Source organism: Apis cerana, linkage group LG2, assembly GCF_029169275.1.
Source record: "Apis cerana isolate GH-2021 linkage group LG2, AcerK_1.0, whole genome shotgun sequence".
Classification (NCBI taxonomy): Eukaryota; Metazoa; Arthropoda; class Insecta; order Hymenoptera; family Apidae; genus Apis; species Apis cerana.
Window position 1 is genome coordinate 5,415,548 of NC_083853.1, and position 25,748 is coordinate 5,441,295.

The 25,748-nt window shown below is 31.4% G+C and overlaps 1 protein-coding gene across 5 annotated transcripts; it reads right to left on the reverse strand.

Annotated features, from left to right (window-relative positions):
- Positions 1 to 127: 127 nt before the first annotated feature.
- On the reverse strand, positions 128 to 24,508 carry LOC107993254 (uncharacterized). Of its 5 annotated transcripts, XM_017049586.3 has the most exons (7): positions 24,246 to 24,508; positions 17,663 to 17,704; positions 5,368 to 5,599; positions 4,881 to 5,023; positions 3,751 to 4,313; positions 1,671 to 3,479; positions 128 to 1,298 (listed from the first exon to the last, which is right to left on the reverse strand). In XM_017049586.3, the coding sequence occupies exons 2-7, from the start codon at positions 17,675 to 17,677 to the stop codon at positions 1,235 to 1,237; spliced, it is 2,826 nt and encodes a 941-aa protein (XP_016905075.2). In that variant the 5' UTR covers positions 17,678 to 17,704; positions 24,246 to 24,508; the 3' UTR covers positions 128 to 1,234. The 5 variants fall into 5 exon arrangements, with proteins under 5 accessions (XP_016905075.2, XP_016905076.2, XP_016905073.2 ...); XM_017049587.3 differs by lacking the exon at positions 17,663 to 17,704 and having other exon boundaries at positions 24,246 to 24,507; XM_017049584.3 differs by lacking the exons at positions 17,663 to 17,704; positions 24,246 to 24,508 and adding an exon at positions 10,017 to 10,458.
- Between the last annotated feature and the right edge of the window lie 1,240 nt (positions 24,509 to 25,748).

A 25,748-nucleotide genomic window follows, 5' to 3' on the forward strand; every position in this document is an offset into this window, starting at 1 on the left:
ATAAAAATTATATGATTTTTTTTTTCTAATAATTAAAAAGAAAAATAGAAATAATTATTTATTATTATTTTCAATCGCATAAAAATAAATATTAGTGATTAAGAGATTATGAAACAATTAAAGCAGATTAACCACGTATGTACATTTATTAACAAAACCAAATTTATTTTTTAAATACAGTTTGTACGATATCAGCTAATGCGACTATAATGAATATCACAGCATTTTTCAGGTAGACATTCTATATGTCAGTCTCAGTAGCTTAAAATTATTAATTAACTAAATATTACGCTTACAACATATTTGAGTAAATGATGAGTACTCATCCCAGTTAATAAATCTCCATTTGAACTGGTATGTAGCTCGTATTAAACAAGCATATGTTTCCAAACCAAAACATAAGTTAATTCCGGGCTACATTTAATCGAACAGCCATAATCCAACATGTTAGCGTGTTATATCTAACAGGATATGACTATGTACAATTATCTTTTATAATTATTATTTTTAATTATTATTTTAATTATTATCCCGATCTACGATACAATAAATGAAAGTATATTAAAACAAACCAGTCCTTCTTAATGAAAACCGAATATAATTTCGCTAATTACTCATTATACTTATGACATTGACACGAATAATATCGAATTATGCACGAGTTTTCACATTTTTAATTTTACATATATTGCAAATAAACGAAACATTTGATTATTTAAATAATTGATATAAATTTACCGTAATGAAAACACAATGTTTACAAGTCACGAATTTTTCAAAGAAGACTCATAGATGGGAAATTATTATCTCGATAGTTTGATACAAAAGTTAATAAAAATAGTCAATATCACAATTATCATCTTAAAGAAATTATTTAATTAACATAAATCTAATCTCGAATCACGCGAATATAACGAATATACAAAAAAATGGATTTGCACGTTGATTACGAATCATTGATTAGAAATTAGAAAGATTTTGTTAATTGTTGGAAAAATATTACATTTGTTGGAAAAAAAAAGTCATTGAAAATATAAGTAATTATTATAGTCAATTATTATAATCGTGAAACGTAATAACGTGCTTTAAATTGTACGAAATATATACATCATATTCTTTAATGCAAGAACGAAATAAAAATATAACGATACTTCGATCGTGTTTACTTTAACAAAACATGATGATATAATTTTAATGACTTTCCGTGTTTGATTTATCGAATTTCTATATAATTTCATTCGTCTCCAGTTTCTGTTAGCTTGTCCAGGCAATCGTACGATTTCGATTGAATGATATATCTGTAACATAAATATTTTCTGGTTTATATATCGAAATATAAAATACAAATTCATAGGAAAAATTGATGATTTCAAATCTGTTAGTTTTAAATCTATACTTTTAACTATTGAACAAATATTTTATAAAAATATTGGTCCAAAAGATGCAGTTAATGGTAAATTATATCAGTATTCAATCCATTTAAACTATCTTATTAAACTAAATGCATCATTGTTAAAAGCAACAAATTTGCCGAAAGAAAAAAGATTCCAAAAAAGAAAGCAAGAGAATTTTAAGCAGAAAGCAATAGCAGTAGACGATTAAAAAAGCAAAGCACCAGAACTAACCCAAAGTTATAGACCATCAATATTCTTTATCGTCTGTGACCCAACCGTTTATGCGTCGGGTCTCTACGACCCACGTGAAGAACCATCTTCCCAGCCTTGGCAGCTTTGAAAGTTTGCAATGCCTTCGCGTGAGTCAATCCATCCATCGATATCCCATTGATTGCTAAAATCTCATCTCCCACTTTTAAAGTTCCTTCTTCAGCCGCTTGTCCTCCGGCCATTATATCCTTCACGAAAATACCCATCGATCCTTTATTGCTATCCGATCCACCAACAATGGAAAAGCCCAACTTTTTCGAGGCACCCTTTTCCAAGGTGATAGTCAACAAATCCATCGACAAACTGGTAGCTCTACGTGGACAGGAAACAGGATTGGTGGCTCGTTTCCTCACCACCTGAAACTTCCTCATACCAGTCATCTTTTGACCGGATTCCTTCTTCAAGATACGATCACTCTCGCATTCCATTCTCTCCATCGAATTCGTGGATAAATTCTTGCTATCCTTTATCGATACACAGACTACCTTACATTGAGAAGAATCTTTTTCTCGAGCGACACTATTCATGGGGATTTCCGGTTTCTCTTGTTTCAACGCCCACACCTCGGAGTCGCTACGAGTGCGGACCAGAATATCGCCCCACGTGTCGCCTATTTCTTCGCCAAAAGTGAACGTTGGCTCCCTAGCTATCTGAAGCTCTACGGTTCCTGAACAATTTTTCAAAGCATTCCTAGCTTCGATGAGCGACATCCCACGTAGCCTACGTCCACAAACTCGAACGATCTCGTCACCGATTCTGAATTGCTTCGACTTGGCCGCCTCTCCGTTTACGTCCATCTTCGAAATCACATAGAAAGGTCTAACAGCCTCTTTTCTTTCCACGAAAATGCCAAGGCTGCCAGGCTTCTCTACGGACAACTTCATGGTCTTCAACTCGCGACGTACCAATGTCTTAGCTGGAGTTGAAATCGGCGTTAGATGGTCGATTTTAATCTCTGGCTCTGATTTCTTCATTTTATTCCTCGCATTTACAATCTCGGGACCTTCAGGTTCCAAATTCGAACGCGATCTCTTTGGACTATAATACTCCAACGGACTGTTTACGATCGTCGAATATATTTTTGACGCCGGTGGACTATCTTTGCAGGGGGATGCAGCATTCTCTAGTAAACACAAGGTGCTAGAATTGCTGTACCTTTTACATTTGACCGGTATCTGAGACTTGGTCTCCTTTTGTAAATTTTGCAATTTCACCGCTTGTAATAGTGAGGTCGTATGCTCCGATTTTGTCAATCTTTTATCCGATATCCTGATGAGCTCGTTGCTTCCAGAAGATGTTCTTTGATCTAAGTTTCCAGTCGACGACGCTGAGAATCCTCTTGATATGCCGCTATCGCATTTTTCCAAAGTGTTCACAGTGGATTTTGTTTGCTGAACAGTACAATTCATTTGATATTCCGCGAATCCTTCGAACGTATCCTCGTCGCAGCTATCTGTATCTTCTTCATCCGATGGTACCGTGGTTGTGTTTGTTATTATCGTCCCGTTTAGCATAGTATTGTTTACGACAGTGTCTTCAAGACAAGATGGACCTGACTCGTTCTTCTCCGTTTCTGTTGTCACATCTTTCTTTATGGGGGTAGTGACTGGTAGTGATAAGTCGATGCCGTGATAGTCGTCCGATGTTATGGAAAAGCTACGGGGTTTTAACATCGGTGGACACTTCTCGCTATCTGGAGAATCAGCTCCAGCTCGTGTACTGTCAGAGTCGTAGCCACTTTCATCGCAAGCTAATCGTAGGTTGCTCATCAGATCATCCAGGCCAAATGTTGGGAAAGATCTCTGATTATCAGGTCTGAAAATGAAAGAGATGTAAAAGAATTCCACTATTTTTTATGATAAAAATATTGTACTATTGTTTTAATAGCAAATGAATGTTTTCAAAAATACATCTTGATTTTTCCATTTATCAATCCTTAAATGTATATTTCATTATTGAAAGTATATTAGTAACATGTAAATAAAATATAATCTAAATATAAAATCTAAATATAAACGTATAAATATATCTTTAACTTTAAAATCAATCAATCAAGGAATATGAAATCATGAAACATCTATCTCACCTGTCGCATTCGCTGCTACTCGCACGAACATTGAACAAATTTTTCTTAATATTATTAAGTTGATTACTGAAAAAATCTTTAGTCTGAGTGGAAACGCTGCTTTTGCCAGCCTCAGATGTAGATTGATTACTTCGTTTAGGACTCGTATTTCTTCGCTTAGGACTCGTACTTCTGATTTTGTCTAACGTTTCCTTCGCAAAAGCTGTTCCTTCCTGCGTTTTAAGCATATCCTGATTCTTCAAGATATAATCTAAAACACGTTGCTGTTCCTGGAGGTCCTGGATGCTACGACTCAGCTGTTTCTTCTTCTCCAGAAGAATCGTTCCACGATCCGCTCGATTGTCGTCCGAGCTGCTATCACAAAAGGATACATTCTTTATGGCGCCCTCGCTCAAAGCTTTCTCCATTGGATAATGACTGATACAGGTAACGTCCTCCTCTTGTATCGTCACGTTTCTTGCTGATATATCGCTGCTTCGCTCACTGCTCCTGAACAAATTTCGTAACGATTCCACCCTGGAAATTCTCTTTGGCTTTGGTAATTCCGAGAAACCGCCGGTACCCTGAAATTTATAACAGATTTCTAAGGTTAAAATTGAAGGAAGATGTAAATAAATAATATATAGAATATAATTCTTAATAACAATAGTTTTTTTTAACTGTTTATACTATTTTGTCTTGTAATATTCGCCCTTGTATGTATACAATATAATCAAGGGGTTAACAGTATCTACATGTATCTTAATATATTACAAACAGATATCAGAATTAAAGTATTTAATATTGTGAAAATAATAATTATATTTCAGTTTGAACGTAAATTAATATAAATTTTGTCAAAAATATCTGTTTGCATGTTTTTAGTAATTGCAGAATTCAAAGAAAATCTGATATCAATTTATTTATCTCTGTCTTTCTATATGCTATATATATAGCAATAATACAATAAAATATTAAGATTTCTGTAATAAAAATATAATAAAATTTAAATATGGGGAAATTTCCTTCAAATTATTCTTCATGAGAAAAAAATAGGAATAATTCGACAAAAATTAATTGGTTAAGTACTAATTATTTATTAGGTCAGGAAAGATACGACGAGAAAATAAATGAGAAAGTAGCATACTTACGTTTTCTTTTTCGTCTGTTGTGCCAGCTTTCCGATTCGGACTCCACCTTCTCCTTCGGCCCGAAACCGAAAGCAATTCGGAGCTGTCTGATCTTTTCAGCTGATCCCATCTTCGACCTACTTTCCTGCCCCATGTCGAAATTCCTGTGACGTGAAACCAGATAATGTTAATTTTCACTCTACAATCGTCAATCAATCAATTTGAATCGTACGAGGAAAAATGAGGAAAGTAAGAAAATCTGTAATTTCTAAAAATTATCATTTCAATATCAAAGGTATTTGATATAAAAAATATATTTATTCCATTTTTGTTAAACTAAATTTTCCACAATACTAATAATACTGTAACATTATCAATAGAAACTCTACATCATGCATTTCAAATTTTTTTTAGCGTTCCAGATTTTTCGGATTTAAGATTATTTATTGAAACACGATACGGAAACATTACCAGTTTCATAAATTTGTGAGTTTAATTTATTTGTTACCTTTGCGATTTGAAATAGTGGACGAGGACGGTTTCAGTGTTTCATTCGCATTTTCTTTTACCAATGTTCGATTTAATCCATCGTTTTCATTATGAGGCTTCTTACTGCTACGTTCGAGATTTTCTTCTACCACTGTCAGAGGCGATGCTCCATCATGAGATAATGGTGTGGCCGAAACTAATTGAGGGCTTGTATCAGACGACTGACGCTTGAACAGACGCATCGCGATAGCCTGGAAAAAAAATGGTGATACTGAGATTGACACATTGAAATAGATATCACCCAATGAAACTCACTGTTCAGTTTTCTTTCATGTTTCTTTTAATTCATGAATCGTATCATATCTTTCTCAATGGTTATTGTTATAATTTAACATAGCGAAAAGTAAATATTGCAATATTGGAAGTTTAACAATCATTTCTTGATAACTCAAAAATTATATTTTTTTTTTTTTACAATAAAATTAATTTATACAGAGTTAAGAAAAATAGAAAATTTAATGCATACTTTCAACCCACAAAAGAATAATTTTCTTCACTGTTCGTTAAAGATGATGATCGAGCAAATGTAATGCACTGTGGAAACATCTAATATTTATTAGAGTTAAATGTAACAATAGATAAGATTCGCGAAACTTGATGTCTCATTGTCAATCTTTTCGAAGAAAACATCAACTAAAAACACGATTAATCTAAAGCAAGCAGTAAACATTTTTAAAAAATTAAAAATATTCAGATTTGTTATTCAAACAAATATTTACATTTCGAGTAACTATTAGCTTGTTGCACATAAAATATCTGACTTAACAAATTTATTCTAGCGAATACTTTTATACTTTTTTTTTGTGAAAAATATAAATATAACAATATTTATTACGAGTTAATATCGCACATTACAACTTAAAATTGGCTGAATATATGATCGATATTATATTTTATCAATTGTTTCATTACATTATTAAAACGAGTCACAATTCGACATCGAATCTGAATGTTTTTCTCACACAATTTATTTAACATTTATACATTTATAATATATATTATCGTAGAAATTGTTGAAATTATTTTTATATAATTTTTAAATACAGAAAAATCTAAAAGATCGGGTACAAGATAAAACTTATCAGTGATAAAATCAACTAAAAATTTTTCGATAATCATTATCTTGTTTCACTGTGAATCGATATGAATTCCATCTACGAAATCTGAATCATACTCTTGATATGAATAATAATAATAATAATAATAATTTCAATAAAGCTAAGAACTCGAGGAATTTTTCGGGAGAGTAAAAGAAGAAGCGGAAGAGATAAATCAAAGAAGGCCAACGTTGAAATCGGACTTAAAAGAAGAGGCGTAAAGTTCAGCAAAATCATCTCACGATCACTTTCCCAGCATTCCAAGGATGTTTAGCAACGTTTTCCAACCAGACAACTATCAGTCTACGAACGAAAGAGGAGAAGTCTCCTTTACTCGCGCCAGTTTTATCACTACCACGGTTACGCCTTTACGGTTGAACGTGCGTTACCCGTTCCCAGCTTCGAATTACATCCATCTTATATCGAAAACGAACGACCGCTTTGACCACGGCCTTCCTCTCAGATTCTACCAACCGTCCATGCACTATTTCCTCGCCGTATCTTTCGCCGCGGTGAACGATTGGTAACAATATGTATCCTTCACTCTCATCCACAGTTCACGATACAATGAACAATTATATCTAAATCCTCACTTTTTTAATTGTATTCTCTTCTGTCTTGAAAGAGCGAATATTATTAATAATCTTCCGTCGTAAATTAGTTTATTCTTAGAGAAATGAATCTCGTTCATTAATTCATTAATTCTAATTTAAATTTCTTATAAATTTAATTATCATTTTGATAAATCTATATCGAAAGAAATTTAAAGAAATATAAATCGGTTCTTCATCCCATGTTCTTTAATATTAAAATCACATAACAGGAATTCCTTTGGCAGAGAATCTAAGATAATTTGATTAATTTTATTGAATCGCTTTGAAACGTTGGATAAAATAATAAATTTGGTGAAAAACAAGCATAGTATCTAGGATACAAATATTAAAGAGAATCACGCGTTTAAACACAAGTAAAAGATCCCTATTGAATATCGGGCATATTACCTCGTATCATTACGGGGAAGATACACTCTATCGTGGTTATTAATCATAACCGTCGTGAATTAATATGAGTAATAAAAACTACGACATTAATGTATATTAGTAACATTAAGATTACAAACTGTATATACCTTCTCATCGTTTATAAGATTGCTCGTGGTATTAAATTCGCGCCGATTCATGTACTAAATGATACAGTGAACGTAAAAAAAAACGTTATTATTTATATCATCGTTCAAACCAACGCGATTTACGAATTTATGAACCATTAAAACGAACGATGAATTTCTATCGCAATCTATTTTGCACATTGCCTAAAAATATTCCTCGTATATTATTGCGTCGTTAGTTTCGTGATTTAATCCTTAATCGTATCGCGGCAATATATTATAATATATTATAACATAAACTTACATCAATTCAATTTTTCAAATCGAAAATTTACGTCGAATCGAAGAAATTTTATAAAATTAGAAATTAAGAAATTTTCTACAATCTTAAGAATTAGGTGAAATATAATATAATTCTTCCTAACTAACACATTGAATAGCATTTTAATAATATGTATTCCTATGCGGTAATCGCTTCAGGAATTATCATCATTTTTATGATGCTCTAAACTCTAATTATTTTAAGTATTAGGTACTTTAATCCTCAAGTATTCTAAACACAATGTTGCGTGCTCTAAATCACTCCTAATTACTGTAATATTGTAAATTAAGTACGCTTAAAAAAGAAAAGAAAGATAATTCATACTGGATACAAATTCTGAAACTTCTAACAAAAACTATCATGTAACGGTTACGTGATTGCGAATCATCATGTTAAAAATTCCCAATGAAAAGTTTCCATCATTTCCTTCATCAATTTCACTCTCCTATTACTTTCGATAAATGTCATCCGTTATATATAGAACAGCGTTTCTCAATCCTACAATATTCAATGAATTCCAATATTGCTCAAACTATTCGGAACACGTTCGAAACTACACAATATGCGCAATATTGTTTTAACCTGCGCAATACAGACAATTGATTTCAATATTCAATTTTGAAAAAAATTTTACACCATTTGTATATCGTGATACGAACGGTTGAGAAACGCTGATGTAGTCAGTGCCGATGGAACGTTCTGGGATTGGAGAAGAAGGAACAGGGTGTGGAGACAGGGAAAAAAGTGCATGTAGTATGCCCACGTGTGTCCGGAGCCGGCCGTATAAGTGCATATCGCATACGCCACATGTCATGGCACGCGTTTTTCCGAGACGAAACGTGCACAGGAGCTCGCGTGAAAACGACCGAGAGAATATACTCTTCTCGTACATGTAACAGATTCGAATTTTCGAATCTTCGTTAAAAAATCATTAGCCTCATTAGTGTATTAGAATTGAAGTTATGTATTGCCTCGATAATTATCACATTACATGAATCTGTGAAATGTGAAAATTATGGACAGATTTTTTTTTCATTCATCTTTTGAGTTCATTATATGAGAATAAGTAAGATTGAATAGAAATAAAAATTTAATGTTCTTTCCTTGAAATTATGTAGCAAGTTAGTTCATGTTTAGTATCATTTTCTTTAGAAAAACCATTAGAATGATTTAATCTACGAACGAACTTCGTAAGTTTTAAATTAATTGAAAATTAAAAATTAACGACTTTCTCTCGGCGAGTTTGAGACTCATATTATGATACTTTTTAACTAGTCAATGGACAATTAGTGGATATTAATAAAATTTCTCTCGTGACTTTCGCTGAGTGACATTTAAGTTATAGCTTCTTTTTAAAACGTGTCATTATTTTAATATTGTGAAACGATGTTTCAGATTCCAAAGATAATTTTTTGCGCGCGAGCTATAAATCTTTTTGCGCTTCTTCACAGTCGAATTAAGGTGTTTAATAGTCTTTTTTTTTCGGACAAGCATTGGTTATGATATAAAACGTACGTAAACGGGACCTCTGATTGCGGTAAATTCACCGATTCATTTGATACGGACGTTTGAACGTAAATCTTGATTCGTGCAAAAACTTCTAGTGTAGTTTGTAGTTATGGATAATCAAGGAAAGAGAACTCGAAATGGATATATTTAGCACAGATGATTTTTGAAATATGAAACTAATCTATAAATAATGAGATTTAAAACCAACAAAAATTTGTCTTAAATATAACAGATATAGATACTAAAATTTATATTTATATAATTTATATTTTACAACATAGTATATAAAAATATACGTGTAATAAAAATCATGTTCTCTTTAAATAAAACAAACATTGAAATTAAAAATCTTTCCTAAATAACACAATCATACAAGAAACATAAATACCTACTATAAGAACTTCTTTATATCTCATCCTTTATTAAAAATAAAGGAATATAGTTGCAAAACATATAAAAGAGAAAAAAAAATATTCCTCTCAGTTTAATCCCTCAGTAAGCTCTTCAAACAAAACAACACATCCAACTGCGATCAAAACTTCATTTTATTATTAAACAAATCAAAGAAATACCTTCATCCTAATCCGTGTCTTCGTCCAAATCTCACAGGTAATGCCAAATCTTCCAAATCCTTTCATCCGTCTTAACACTCTTGTCTCACGATTCTTTCCACGATCGAGAACGAGAACATCGAGCCATCCCCTGAACATCCTTTCACCCGAATCGCCCTTGGTATATCGAACTTACGATCGTTCCCATAAAACCGAGGGTTCGATCGTCACGATTCCATGGAAACACGTAACGTAACCGGGCACAGGCACCGATTAAACGGTATCGAATTACAAAGGAAGAAAATCACCACCCACGCGTCTCCTTTGAGAAAAACCAGCGAGCTAGAACGAAGCCCCGACCACGATGCACCGACTGACTGGCTTCTCTTCCCGGGTTTTCATTCATACGACCGTGCATTACACCGAAAAAACTTCGTTCCACACGCCCCCTCCCCCTTCCATTACACTAGTCAGGCCTCGAACGCCTCCTTCAGAAATAGATTCATCAGGATGTCGCCCCGGATACCGGAAACGCTCGCTTCCCGTGTGTCGTGCCAGCTTCCCGTCGAGCTTTCATCTCTTCACCGCCTTTTTTCCTTCCTGTTCTCCTTCTTTTTTTTTCCCATTACATTATTGTATCCCTTTTTCGGTCGTGTGATTCGAATGATACTTGATGAATTCTAGAGAATTCGAGATATGATTCGTCTTAGATTGGGGATGGTTATTTTATGTTCAGAAGTTACAGATTCTCATAGAATATTCTTTTCTAAATCGAAATAACTTATACATAAATTCCAATATCTTCCTTGAATTTCACTATGCATTTTTCCAAATTGTCATGTTAACATGAAACTGAATAATTTCTCTTTAGTTTAAGGTAAATACAAATACTGATACCTATTTCTTTCTTTCTTTGGCCGTATTACTATCTTCATCCTAAACTGAAAAAAATTTTGATAACCAAGAGTATACTCGAATAGCATTTCAAAAAACCATTCCCAACAAAACCTCGAGGTCGACTATAACGGAATTTGGCAATCAAGTATCTTATATATATATATATTTTCCCCGCATTGAATTGTGTACATTATCAGAACTCGAATAAATACCGTGCATATCTATTATTTGTCCAACGGTGAGCAAAGTTTGCGATTCGAGTTTGCAGGTTGGGTTTACAGGCCGAGAGACGGCCACCAACTGGCTGCTCACCTATTTCAAGGTAACGGTGCGAGATCATAGGTGATGCCGAGATGCATTACAGTTACAGCCGGCCGCATAGCCGGACTTTATTCCGCCCGACGTGTTTTCGACGTGCCTTCGATGCAACCGTGTATACGCGGGTCTATCTATCGACGAACATAAAAATCCATTCGGGGTGGATGGATGGAACGTGCGCGCGGTTATACACCGTAAAATATGAAATACGACGCGTGGCCATCACAGCTGCGCCGAGAACGATCCACGAGCAAAAGTATTGAAATAGTTATTAACCGGCATGACGTTGAGCCGATCTAAATTAATGGGTTAGGTTTTGCGGTCTCTCGTTATTCGGGGTGCGGGCCCACTTTTGCGTCTTCGAATGGAATCGAGATAATTTAGATACACTGTCTACTGTTGACATTGATACTTGGGGGGAATCTTATCGATCTTGTTTGCGATTTATGAATATAGACGCAAGCGTGTAAATATTATCAGTTTATAGTTGGATTTAAATGCATTGGAATCATTGTGTGTAAAGACACATCGGTCGTTAAATTATTTTTTTCACGTGGGTATGTCGCTTGCTTTGTTAGATTAAAAAAAAAGAAAATAAATGTGATTGTGGTAATATAATGATACGTGTAAATCATTTAAAAATAAGATATTTGCATACCGATTTAAATAAGTAATGTTTTACTACCGGATAATCAACTTATTAGCATACGAGAATTTATATTGTTAGAAAACCTTCAAATAGGATAATTTTAATTTATCACGTCGCATGATAAATCAACATTGAATAATCTAATTTTTTTACACTCGAAACTTATCAAAATAGTGTTCAAGATAGTCATCTAATTTGTAAAAGTCGTTGATATCAGGATTATATCAGGTTAATCTTTTCGTTATTTTTAGAAATTTTTTTTAACTTATACGAAGAAATGAAGAGTTGCGGTTTCTTATGAATCAAAATTGATCTGCAGTGAAAAAAATAATCAAAAAAATATTCTTAAAATATCTGGTTATTCGACATTCGATTTAATTAAATAATATCGTTTTCCAATTATTTTAACCACCGTATGTATATATATATATATATATATATATATATATATATATATACACACACACATACAGGAAGGAACAAAATTTTCTTCGACCGTCCATAAATTCGCTTTCGTCGAGGGGAGTCGTTCGTGAATGGTTCGATCGGCGGACAGGCGCGAAAGCTCATCGAAAGGGTGTGTTAGTGGTAATATTTTTACACGTAACATCCGCTCGGATACGTGGTTAACCTTGCATCGTTCGGCTACAAATGGAGGTGCAAGAGGTTAAAAGCGACGCACGTTTGCACGTTCCAGGTGGAGCTTGACTATTAAAACTAGCGAGAGTAAGCTAACAGTAAAATGTGGGTGATTCTGACGTGAATCATTGTTTCTTGCTAATAAAGATTAAAAAATAGTGCTAATTTTTATGCAAAATATATGTTAAATATAGATATATTCGCTCACACACTTTCGATAAATTCTATATTGATATTGAAAACATTTCTTGAAAGAAAGTTGAATGAAAAATTGAAAGAATTTACGTAAATTATTATTAATTGTCGAGCATACAACGAAAATAGCTTCATTATCTGATCGACTTTCATAACCTATAAAAATGTTAATGATCACTGAGATTAATAAACATCCATAATTTGTTTCGAAATACCATCGAACTTTCGATCGGTATCTAATTTTTTTTTAATGTAATGTTATTTTAAATTTCAAATTTAAAATTTTCCTATTAAATGTTATAATTAAAAAGAATAAATATTATCGTATCATCCCAACTTGTCAACAATTTTTCCTGCAAATATTCGACACTAGCCAAAAATTCGTCTCTTCTTTCAACAAAATTTCATTGCAAATAGTCATTTATGCAATGCTTCATCAAAACATATAAACAATCGACCGATCTTCTCTTCCATATTTGTTTCAAAAATCAAATACACCTTTACACGCACGATGACGAGTCCAGAAAATGCATCTTTCCTTTTGCGAATTCAAAGAACCGGTTCCATTTTATTGCATATTACCATCGATATTAAAATACGGTTACTGCATCCGTGTAAGATCCCGAAGAATCGCTATAACGATGACTCGATGATTCGTCATCGTCCACGAGGCAAAGTTTAAAAGAAAATCGGTGACACGATATTTCGATCTTCTCTTCTTTCTCTTTCTTTTTTACATCTTTTATTCGTTTCTTCTTTTTTTTATCGCTTCCTTCGACTGTAGAAAGTAAAACCATAAGATATCTCGAGTGTCCTCGAGAACATTGGTCGTCTGACATAGATTCGCAAGTTTCGGCTTGACCGTCTTCACGTATCTCTTTTCGAAAGGATTTCCATGGCCCACGGCCAACGATTCGACTCGCGTAGAAAGCGGATTTGCCGATCGTGAGATTCTGACAGGTCTCTTTCTTGTTAAAAGATTATGTCCTCCTCTTTGAATTTAGTCACGACACGTGAAAATGTTGTTCTTCTGGACGAGTGGAATCGCCGTGAGGAACGCTTGATAAATATGGATTATCGTATAAGAAGTGGATTTTACGTTTGAAGAACGTATCAATAGAATTATAAGATGAATCGTTGCGAATCGATTTTTAATTCAATTTTATCTCTAAAAAACAAAAATTTAATAACTTATCTTCAAATTTTTATTTTCCGATTATGTGATCAACAAAACCTATATTTATTCGTAACGATAAGTATCTACTATAGAATACATACGAAATTATAATAAAATATTTCACTAATGTAACTATAGATTGAAAAAATATCAGACATTCACAAATCATTATAAAGCACGTATAAATTTAACAATTCGAAGAACCTATTCGTAATTACTACACTTTCCGTTCGTAGTTAGAGAATAAAATAAGAAAACTGGAAAATGCCATCGGCAATAATGCCTCGAATCGACATTTAACATTTCCATTTATTTCTCCTTTTTTCGAAACTTTTTTCATATTTTTCTCAATCATACAGAGAATTATCGCATACAAATTCCTCTCAAGAATATTCTGAAATATCCAGCCTCAACTTCCCCCTATCTTCGATAACTTCCAACCGAGGACAGCAATACAAGACTTCAAAATGACTATACGACTCTGTGCAGCGGTAGTAATCGGCTAGAGAAGAGCGTAACTATTACACATCTCTTATATCCCCCTTATATTACAAGACAAAGTTTCGCAGAAATCGAACACGTCTGGTGGACGTTCCTCGTTAGTAAGCAACAGTGGCAACAGAATGTTTGTGCAATCGTTCGTAGTAGTCGGCGATAATTACAATTTCTTACCTCTTAACCGATTCCTCCGCGAGGTATAAGACGTTGAATGAACGGTTGGAGAATGTATTCCAGGAACGTGGAACGTGGTTTTTCTTTCTTTCTTTTCTTTTTTTTTTTTTTTATGAAGAAGAACGTAAATGTGTAACAAACAGGCAGAAAGACAGACCTGAACCGGTGAGAATTTTCATCAACAGACTTACATTCCACTTTAAATGAACCAAATCTAATGCGATCATTCGCCTCGATGAGAATCGTGCCACGATCTAAAAGGCACAACTTGTCCCTGCTGTTTAACCGGATTATCGTCGTGATATTTATGCAACATACGAGAAAGAATGTTGTATTTCTGCGAGACGATGCTAGGTATTAATTGAGAAGGTAAACTAGATCGAAAATGAAAGAGGCTGGTAATGGAATTAAGGCAAGGTATAAAAGTTTTTTAATTTTTTGTTAAGTCATTAAATAAATAATTTCGTTTTAAGAGTTGCAAATAATTATTTATAAGTCACGATTATAATGAAATTATAATGAAATTATAATAATTATAATGAAAAATTATATAAATATACGAAACTTTGATAAAGGAGCAATTGCTATTAGAGACTAATATCAATTCTTCTTTGTTCTTCACAACATTTTTCTTTTATCATTATTTTGCAATAATATTGAAAACAAGATTCAATTTCAAAATATTCTAAATAATAATAGTAAACCAAAATTCTATGAAGTTTAAAGAAACTTTTCTAAAGATAAACTCTTCTATAAAAGACTTCTGTATATAATTTTATTTCTATATCATATCTTACAAAAATTGAAATTTTATAAATTAATGAATTTCTATATTTATCTTACACAATATCATTTATATCATTTCTGTATCTTAAACGCATAATACTTAATTCGAGTGCTCGATTTTCTACACAAGTTTGCTCGATAAAAATATCCAGCATGAAATCACGCTTTTATCCGTTGTTGGACAAAGATTGGCGACTTGGTATACGACATCCATTGGATACTCCATTTCCATGGAATAATACATGCAAATTGAGTATAGATTTCACGAGAAGAAGAGGCGTTAGAAAGAGATGAAGAAATTACTATCACTGATCGTTGAAGGAAATCAAGAACAGAGAATAAAGACGTGTTTACAACGACGAAAATTCTCCTCCATTCGAAATTCCTGATAGCGAATGTCTTTATATCGAACAATCAGTACATTCTTATATAAACATATCCAGAAAGAGATGTTGAAAACAAAAATTTTGATAATTTTTGAATTTTGTTTATTGTAAAGGTTCCAAAGAATAATACATTTTTTTTTAATAATACAATTATTTTTAATGATATTTTATACAAAAATAGATCTAATATATTGGATGGATGGATTTATGAAATTTTTAAAATCAATGAAATAGATAATTATTATATTAAATTCTATATAAAAACTCTGTAAAAGTTTATTAAAAAATTAATATTAGACTTCTTAAAATCTCTTCTTGTACACCTCTTCAGGATATGCTTCAGGATAAACGCTGGTAGATTTATGCAAACTCACGGACCAGGATATGGTTGTTCGCCTTGTCCCGAGAACTTCAAGAACGAACAATGTTCGTTCGAACGTGGGAGAATCGCGGAAATTGTAGATGAGACGTGCTTAGCCTGCGAGAATTAACGCGGCTGGTGTGAACTTATACCTATGTATGTAAAATATTACGCAGAAAGCGATCCACGCGGTATCATTGGAGTCATTGTTATCGCGTGTCTCTGATCTCTATGAAACCGGAAGTGATCGAACATTCGAATTAGATGTGTCTAGAATTAATCAATAATAGATGATTGAATTTCTCGAATAATTTATCGACTGAAAGGAAGTAAAAGTTAAGTAAAAAAAAAAAGCATGTATACAAGGAATAACGATATGTAAATTAAACACGACTTCCATTTGTAATAATAACAAATAAATTCTCTTCCTTCTCATAATTACGTAAAAATAAGCGTCATTTATAAAAATCAAAATTCTCATAATTTTCATAAGAAATTAAAAATATACATAAACATGTTAGATAATTCATTGAATTAAAAAATAATATTTATCAAAACATCCGAAATCAACACAGCATTCGATTAAAAAAAACTATTTTTTTCTAACGGAATAATAAATTATTCAAAAATAAAATAATAAATTATGAATTATATTAATAGAATTCTCGCAAAATAAAATAACATCGCTAAAACAGGTATTTTCACGTCACGTTCGTGAAAATACCAATTATACACGGCAATATCATCGCATTATCCTCGCGTAATCTACGCGATTGTCACGCGACAATCATCAATCATCGCATAAATACAATCTTGTTTGATAAAATCCAAACCTAGTGCGTGTTTGAAAATACGATGAATCGATTCGAGGCAAATGTTGATGGAAAAAGAAGAAAAAAAGAAAAGAAAAAAAAGAAAAAAAGAAAGGAAAACAAGAGGTACAATACGTTCAGCGTGGGAGAATCATAGGAAACGTAAGTAAAGTGTGCACAATGTGCAGGAACGACAAAGAGGAAGGACAATCGACATCTGTTCTATAGTGAACTGGAAACCCTAGCCATCAACTTCAGAAGGGCAGGTTCCCATGACCGAAAGGGCAGGTATATACGGTCAAGTGGTCCTTGATGGAAAACTTTTTTGAAGAGCTTCCAAGTTTCTTTTGCAATTATATATCGATTGGAAAAGACAACTTCCATTATTATTCGATTGGATGCATATATAATTTTCGAATTAGAATATATTATAAAATTTTGTTACAGGTTAATCTTATAAATTGAACCTGTATAGTAATATATTCTTTTAATAATATCATAGTATGATATTATTCATCAAAGTTTATTTCATCAAAGGAAAGATGCAAATTTATAGATTAATATCTACTTTATTATTCATATTTTTTTAAATATTTTGCAATAAAAAATAAAAAATAAAATGTTTATATATAAAATTTCATATACAGCCAAAAAACTCAAGAATTATTATGAAAGATTTAAATTATTTTCGAAAAAATAATGGACAGTTATTGAAACAAAATCATATATATACATATGTATATAAAAATAAGTACTTAACCTAATGTATATATACCTTATCGTTATTCATTCCTAAAATATTAGAAATAACTGCGATCTGTAACATATAAAACAAAAATGATATTGTTTTAGTACTTTTTTGTTTTATTATATGTCATTAATGTATATTACACAAGAAAACACATACGTAACTATATACATACACAGATATATACGATGTATATATACGTTGGAAACATCTGTTATTCAAAATAGTACGTTTTCTCTATCATTTAATTCCATCCATTGATCACGATTTAAAATTTTAATAAATAGTAGAATAGTACACATTACGGGTGAATCGTTATAATAGAATCACGCACTAATTACATCCTACTTGAAATCATTAACCTAGCTTCCATTGTACCATTGTGCTCCATTTTTAACGAAGTTCTCAAATGGTATCTCAAATGTAATGTAAATCTTTTAAGGAATAACATATTTAGACAATTAACCAAGCTATTATACATATATTAACGAATATATACGAATATATACAACTGTAACATATTATCATTATATCACCATATAACAAATTCAATTATATAATAATGTTCTAATATTTTAACACTAGAAGTCGAATTATGTGGAATATTAATCTATGTATATTTGAAAAACTATAATTGTATCTATATCTAAAGTTAAATGTTTTTCGTATTAAACGTAGAAATTAAAGATGTATGAAATAATAATTCATCGAAGTTTAACATTTAATATTTTATTTTTAATAAGTTTAAATTTAATATTTTTCAAGTCACACATTCATGAACGCCCTTTCTTCAATATTCTTAGCATTACTTACTACTCGTGTAACATTTCAAAACGGTTTATTCAGACCACGACAAATGGGAAAGAAAAGTTACAACGAGCGAATGGATAATTTTATTTGCAAAAGAGCAACTCACAAACTCATGACACGTGCTCTGTGGACACGAATATCTGCCCTTACACGAATAAAATTTACCCTAGGGACGTATCATAATTATATCGTTTCGCGCTAATGATTGCTTTGTGCATATGCAATTAAGGAGACGCATTAAATATGCTCGCGAGGAGAAACGATTAATGTATACCGTTCAGCTATGTTGCTTCCAGCTAAAATGGCACGATCTTACTTTTTTTAATGGATCGACCCATTATTCCGAATGGATATCATAATTCTGGTCTTATCTTGGAATTCATGATTAATCATAAGAGATGCTCTAGTAATTTTATCAAGTGGATCATAATGTTTAGATTAATAATTTGATCAGCTATTATCGTTATTAATATAGCTCGATGTTGAGCATTTAATGAATAGAAATTTATCGATTGAATGTGATGAAGTGTAATGGAAAATCTGATAAAAATATAATATTTAAAATGGAACATTGGATAAAGTTCCACGGATAGTTAATATTGAACAGAAATGCTTTCTTTGTTTTCTTCTTCGCGTTTACGTAAAAGAAGTTAGTTTGAAACTAATAACGGGAATCGTGCTAAAAAAAGAAAAAGGCAACGATAATATTCAAGGAACAAAGAAATGAAATCACAAATGTTTACTCGCGAAAAGCGTATAATTAGAATGTTACACTGCATTAAAACGTTCGTAGAACTGTATAATTAGTTTACTCGTTAATTATGCGAGGATCGCACGACCGAGATTTAACGGATAAAGAGCATGTATTACAGCATCTGACGAAAGTTTGAAAGAGGCTTGGGTCTTCTTGAAAATATTTTCGAAACGCATGCTTTTCATAATATGCCGCATAATTATACGTTTCTTTATTCCGCTTAATTTCATCCGTTATCGTCTAACCGCTAACGTTACTCGTAATTTCTTCTGCGGACCTAAAACGCAACCTCCACGTTGATGAGCGTAACTTATTGTATTATAACGTTAATATTTTCGTGAGAGATGTGCATATCTTGCGAATGAATAGAAATATTAATTATGTAATTATTGAAATTATAGGATTTGTACAAAGGAAATATTCTAATTGGAAATAGCAGCAATCTTATATTTTTTGATAATAAAATCTAGAAAAATTTTAGCAGCATCTTGTATAAATTCAATGAAAAAAATATTTTATTAATCCATTAATATTTAAATATTGAATATCTCCACTTCCGGAATGATACATACATTAGCATTCAACGCTGTTTAATTTCTTAATAAAATTTCTTTTTAACTTCCACAATAGATATAATTTAACGGATAAGTAAATCTAATTGCATTATTAAATGCTAATATATTTTACATAAAAAATATTCTATGTAACATGATAAAATAAATTCCATATGTTCAAAATTAAGTAAAAAAAAACAAAAAGAAAAAAAATAATATATTAGATTCGATATAAATCAACAGAATAATTAATTTGCTCAACAAATTAGCGCCAAAATCAATAGCATCTTTCGATGAACCCCAGTGCACGATATCTACTTCCGTTATTGTCCGTATAACAATCCCCATAAAACTTTGCCAATAAACGTTTGCATGAGCAATTAAAATATCCCTTTTTATCACCGCTAAATCCATCCCCATCCAAACGTGACCAAAGCCTGACGCATCTAGGCAACCAATTCTTTTTTTTCTTTTTTTTTTTATTTTTATTTTTATTTTATTAACGCCACGAGCACCTGCGATAACTTCTCATTTGCTCCTTGTTATCTAGGGCCCGGATGACACACGTTCACGGCGAGAAGAGAGGAAGGTCAGATAGAGATCGCGAGATTAGATCCTCCGGGACGAAGAAGGGGGTCGAGGAAGGGAGGCAAGGCGAGGCGAGGCGGAGGTAGATGGGTGCGACTGAGACGGGTCGAGTCGCGGAATCGAGGAGTCACGACGAAGGGGGAGGACAAAGAGGAAGATGAGAGGAGGTGTATGAAGTGCGCGAGAGCGAGATAAGACGAAGAGAAAGAGCTGTGTATCAGCTAGCGGAGAGTTCGTTGCCCGATTGGTTGCCTTCGCCGTGCCTCTTCTTTCCCGTCCACCGTTTTGTCCTTTTTTATTCACGAGCATCGAACACGCGTACACGAGCGCAGGTAGATACATACAGGAGTGGCTGTTTCGTCGAGGGTGACGTCATCGATCGACAAATCTACCCAGGTGAGTTCAGGTTCCCTGGCGAAACCTACCCCTTTCGCGCTACAGGTATACGATAACCTGCATCAATACCAACGATCCTGATGTCCCCTTTTTTTTTCATTACGAGGGGTTCTAATCGTGTTTGCGATGCATGAACAAGGTAGCATAGAAAATTATTAGAGGAAGTTAGACTTAGAAGGAAGTTTATTAGAAGGAACATTTTTTTTAGATATATAGATAGTGATTAATGAGGATTAAAGAATCTTTGCGCGAGAAAAGATTGAAAAGATTTAGAGAAAGTAACGAATTACACGTGTCAAAGGATAAAAATTGAAGAAGAGTTCAATAATTAAATTAGATATTTAATAAATTAAAAATATTGGAAAATATTGGAAAAATATGTAGATTTGCATAACAATTTATCAATTAAAATAATTTTAATAAAATGGGTTTAGAATCTACACTTAGTTATAGTTTGATGAATTTTATGACATAATTTTAGAAATTGAAATCATTTATTATTGCGTATAATCTAAAAATGAAATTTATTTATTGGTATTTATTATTATGCAAGAGAATTAATAGTATTCATAAAATTTCACCAGGAATATTAGTTCGATTTTACAAGAGAAGCCTGAATTCACGAAGAATTTTTTTTTACATCGTTTCTTTTATAATATTATAATAGCAATATGATATCATGTATCAATAGATTTATTATTTATTTAACTTTAAATTAAATAATTATATTATATTATATATATTCTATATAATGAAATTAAATAATATTAGTTATAATATATAATTAAAATGAGTTCAAAACATGAAATCTAAAAAATATTGGACAAGATAGATACTCATAGATACTCATAGAAATAAAAATCCAATAATCAAATCCTAATAAAATTCCAATTTTTAACAAAAGATAAATTCTGCATTAATGAGTTTGAACAATAGATACCTTGAAAGATATCCGAACCTCATTAATGCAGAGCATACTGAAGAGGATAAATATGATAAGTAGTTAAAAGCGCAGGACAATAAGAATCAAATATGGAAACGAGGATTGCAATCTCTAGTCGCTTGTGACTAGTCGATTTAAGTTAAGAATGGATGAAGAAAGGGGTCGACCATCATTAACGCCCATACAAGGGGAACGTATCACATGATATCAGAGTTAGCGCTCTAACAATAAGATCAGCAGTTGCACAATGCAATTATCGTTAACACCTTGTCCTTTTGCATTTCGAACATAAAAAATATTCCCCCTGTCCCTTTGGTTAAAACCGTCCATTATACGTCATTTTTGTAGATACAAATTGCCTCTTATTGTTGGCTACATAAGCAACCTTATACCTGTCTAACATTTAAATGGAATCGATCTAAGCAACGATGTTCAGCAACGTATTAAAAATAAAATAAAGTTTTCGATTCATACATAAAAATTTTCAAAAGTTAAATGATGAATATATTATCTAGAATTAATTAAACATATTAAATATTCGATTAGAGTTTTAGAGTTTAGAAAAATTAATTAACTATTAATTGAAAAAATTTATATATAATAAACAATTAGCAAAAAATGTATATACATATAAATACATACATACATACATATAAATGTTAATGCAAAATATTTTTTTGAATAAGTTAAAATTTTAGATCTTGTAAAATTTTTTTATACGTAGTTGCTAGAAAGAAATGTTTTTCCTTTGATATATTATTATTATTATTATTTTTTATTATTATATATTATTATATATTTTATTATTATTATTATAAATGATTAAATGCTGGTTAGTAATATTATCACTGAAATAATTTATAAGAGTAATTTCTAAAGGATGAATAGCTAATAATTCAAGTTTGTTTTCGACGATTCCTTATATTCATTCCACGAAAGAAAATTCATCTATGATTTATAGTCAGTATTACGATGATTACGAATGACGCGGACATATTAAATGTGTCTGTAAATGCAAAACGTATGGATTTGCATAATTTATACCGTATTAGACATATTTACCAAATCAACGATCTTTAAAACATTTACCAACTAAATACAGAAGTGCATTTGTGTGCACTTTCCAAGCAAATAATTAAGAATTATTGTTGTATTTATTCAGAATATTTAACACATAATATTAATATTTTAATTATAATAATTATAATTAATTATAAATATAATTAACTAATAAGTAAATATTTATTAATTCTTAGCATTTGTACATCTAGCCAAATAGAAATTTATCAACAAATAACAATTGTAAATTTAATATGAAAAAATTTTCAATCCGCCAAATATAATATTAATAAAAAAAAAATATTTTTTATTTACTATTCGAAATCTATATTTAAATAATATTAAATAATATTTATTTAAATAGTTACTTATTTAAAAGTTTTTTTTATATTTATCATTAAAATTACTAAATATTTTATAAATTAAATAAAATGTGACATTTGAATATAAATATTTATTATTTATTATTACGAATATTTAAGAAAATCGTTTAGATATACATATTCTACTTATTTTAATAATAATTTATTAACTTAATACATTTATCAGAATCGTTTCGAAAAAGGACACTGGAGATTTATTTCTAAATTGTTCAATATTCCGCTAAAATTTTAAATTATCAAAATATTAAATTATAGCAAAATAAGAATTTACATGTAAATCCGTCCAATGAATTCCAAATTTTATTTTGACGATTACAAGGTCAGCTGTCATGAAATATTTCATTTCATGTAAACAAATCACAAAACAAGAAATAATTCTTCGATAACAATTTATGTAAATAGAAATTACATAAAACGTTTCCATGGATCGATAATTGTATCAAAAGACGAAAAACGTCAAAATCATAGAAATGAAATGAATCGCGTTTCGCGAATGTTTTGCTAATTGACCACGAGTTGACAAAGAAACCGCGGTTGCTAAGCGAAACTTTTCTAAGCAATGGAACAAAAAACAAAAGAAGCATTATTCCATGAAAATCTACTATAATAAATCTCTAAAAAGGATCCGTATTTAGAATGTCTCTTCGAGAAAGCTCTCTCTTAAAAGAGAAAGATTTATGATACCATTAACCAAGAAACTAAAACTTTCTTAACCTAACCTCGAAAATTCAAACAAAACGAAAACGACAAAATCCCATCCTTTTAACTTTAATTGATGTCGAACTCTATACTTTGTATAAACATCGATATAAAATTTCTGAACTCGAGCCAAATAGCATATAAAAAGATTTAAAACATGGCATCTTAATAAAGTAACATTCCAAATATCCGAGTCACAAATTTAGACAAGCGAAGAAAAATTAACCTCCTCATACTACTATTAAATTTCTTTAATTATATTTTATACCATATCGATAAATCTATTTAATTTAACGAATACAAAGAAACGAATAAGACATCGATAAATATCAAATTTTCACAAAACATTTTCAAAATTCTACTTTCTGAATAAATTACTTTCAAAGAATATTAATAAAAAAATCATAACAAGGAGAAAACTTACCTCTGGCTAGATGTTTCTCAAATGCATAATAGGAAGAAAGAAGATCAAGAGTCACGCAGTGGCGCGAAGCCCATGCTGATTGAAGGAAAAACTTTTATCAACTTCACATAAAATATTATAAACTCTCGAGAACGTATTCGATCGAAGATTTATTATGATTTCGACGCCGATTCACGCAATATATCATTAATATAGTATCGATCGACAAGCGATCGAATCAAACAAACGATCACCGGCACGACTCTGTCGAAACTGGCGAGCGAAGCGACATCACGAGTAACGCCGGGGTTGCCTACGCGCCGATGCACGTGGGCTCTGGGGTGGGGAATAGTGGCAAAGATGAAGAATATTGAGGGCCTTGTACGTAGTATAGTAGGTATTCGCGAATAGTGTTTCGTTTGATGGGAATCAGGGTGGTATAAATCATCTGCACTCTCTGTCAAATGTTCTTTTTTCTTTTTTTCTCTATTTCTAGTCATATCCTTTCGATTTCTGATATTTTTTCCCTTCGGATTTTTTTTTTATTAACTTGACTTATGTTATATATTGGAGGCAAATTATGAATTGAATTACGTTTAGTTTCGATTATAAAATATATTGGCTTTATGTATAATATCTTCCGTATGAAATATTATTTGATTTTATATTTTATTCCTTATTGGGATATAAATGAGATTCAATAGTTTTGATTATAGCAGTGTTTCTTAAACTTAATAAGGATCATTTTTAGGAAATGAATAAATTATCACACATCCTGCTCTATTAATAATTCTGGAAAAATATTAATCATAGCTTCCTTATATTATGAATATAATTACTAAATTTAAAAATAAGATATATTTTTTATATATCTTTCAAAGGAAATAGTAATTTAAATTAATTTAAAAAAATATAATGCACATTATTAAAAAAATTAATATTAATAATTATATAATAAGTAAATAATAATAATACAAACAAAAATTATTCTTTTCCGTTCAAAAAATACAATTGCTTTTTCAAATTATCAAATATCAAATGTAATACATTCAAATTTTATGTAATTTTCATTTATTTTCTCTTTTAAATTTTTAGATTTTGCTTCGTTTAAAAAGTTTCTTTCGTGAAAAGTGACTAGTTATTTCGTAACAGTTTGCAAAATTTTATGTTCATTCTTAACTTAAGTGTTCTCGAGAATGTCCCACTTGAAAAATTGTCAGATCATGCGAATCATCATTTCGGTCAACATTTCAGGAGTACCATCGAAAAGAAGGTTAAACGGAAGAAAAAGGATTACTCGATGGACAATGCACGTGAAGTGGATTATATTTCAGGCCGTGTAACAAACTCGATTCAACCCGGTTCTAAGGCAGCTTTCAACGAGCCTATTGCCCGTTCCTGACTTCTAAAAGAAGGTGGAATACACCTAAGAAGAAGCAGAGGGGAACAGGTTCTAGATTCATTCACATCTCGTCGAGGCCTTGAGCTCGACAAAAAGCATTCTATGCAGTTGCTACCATAGAC

Bases quoted from the DNA above. Each gene is read 5' to 3' on its own strand.
- LOC107993254 (XM_017049584.3), bottom strand. From the start codon at position 10,154: ATGTTCAGGGGATGGCTCGATGTTCTCGTTCTCGATCGTGGAAAGAAT. The intron at 5,600-10,016 runs GTATTTCTTTGA...TTTTTTTTCCAG, and splicing joins AGACACGGATTAGGATGAAG to GCTATCGCGATGCGTCTGTT. The intron at 3,480-3,750 runs GTGAGATAGATG...TTTCATTTTCAG, and splicing joins AGTAGCAGCGAATGCGACAG to ACCTGATAATCAGAGATCTT.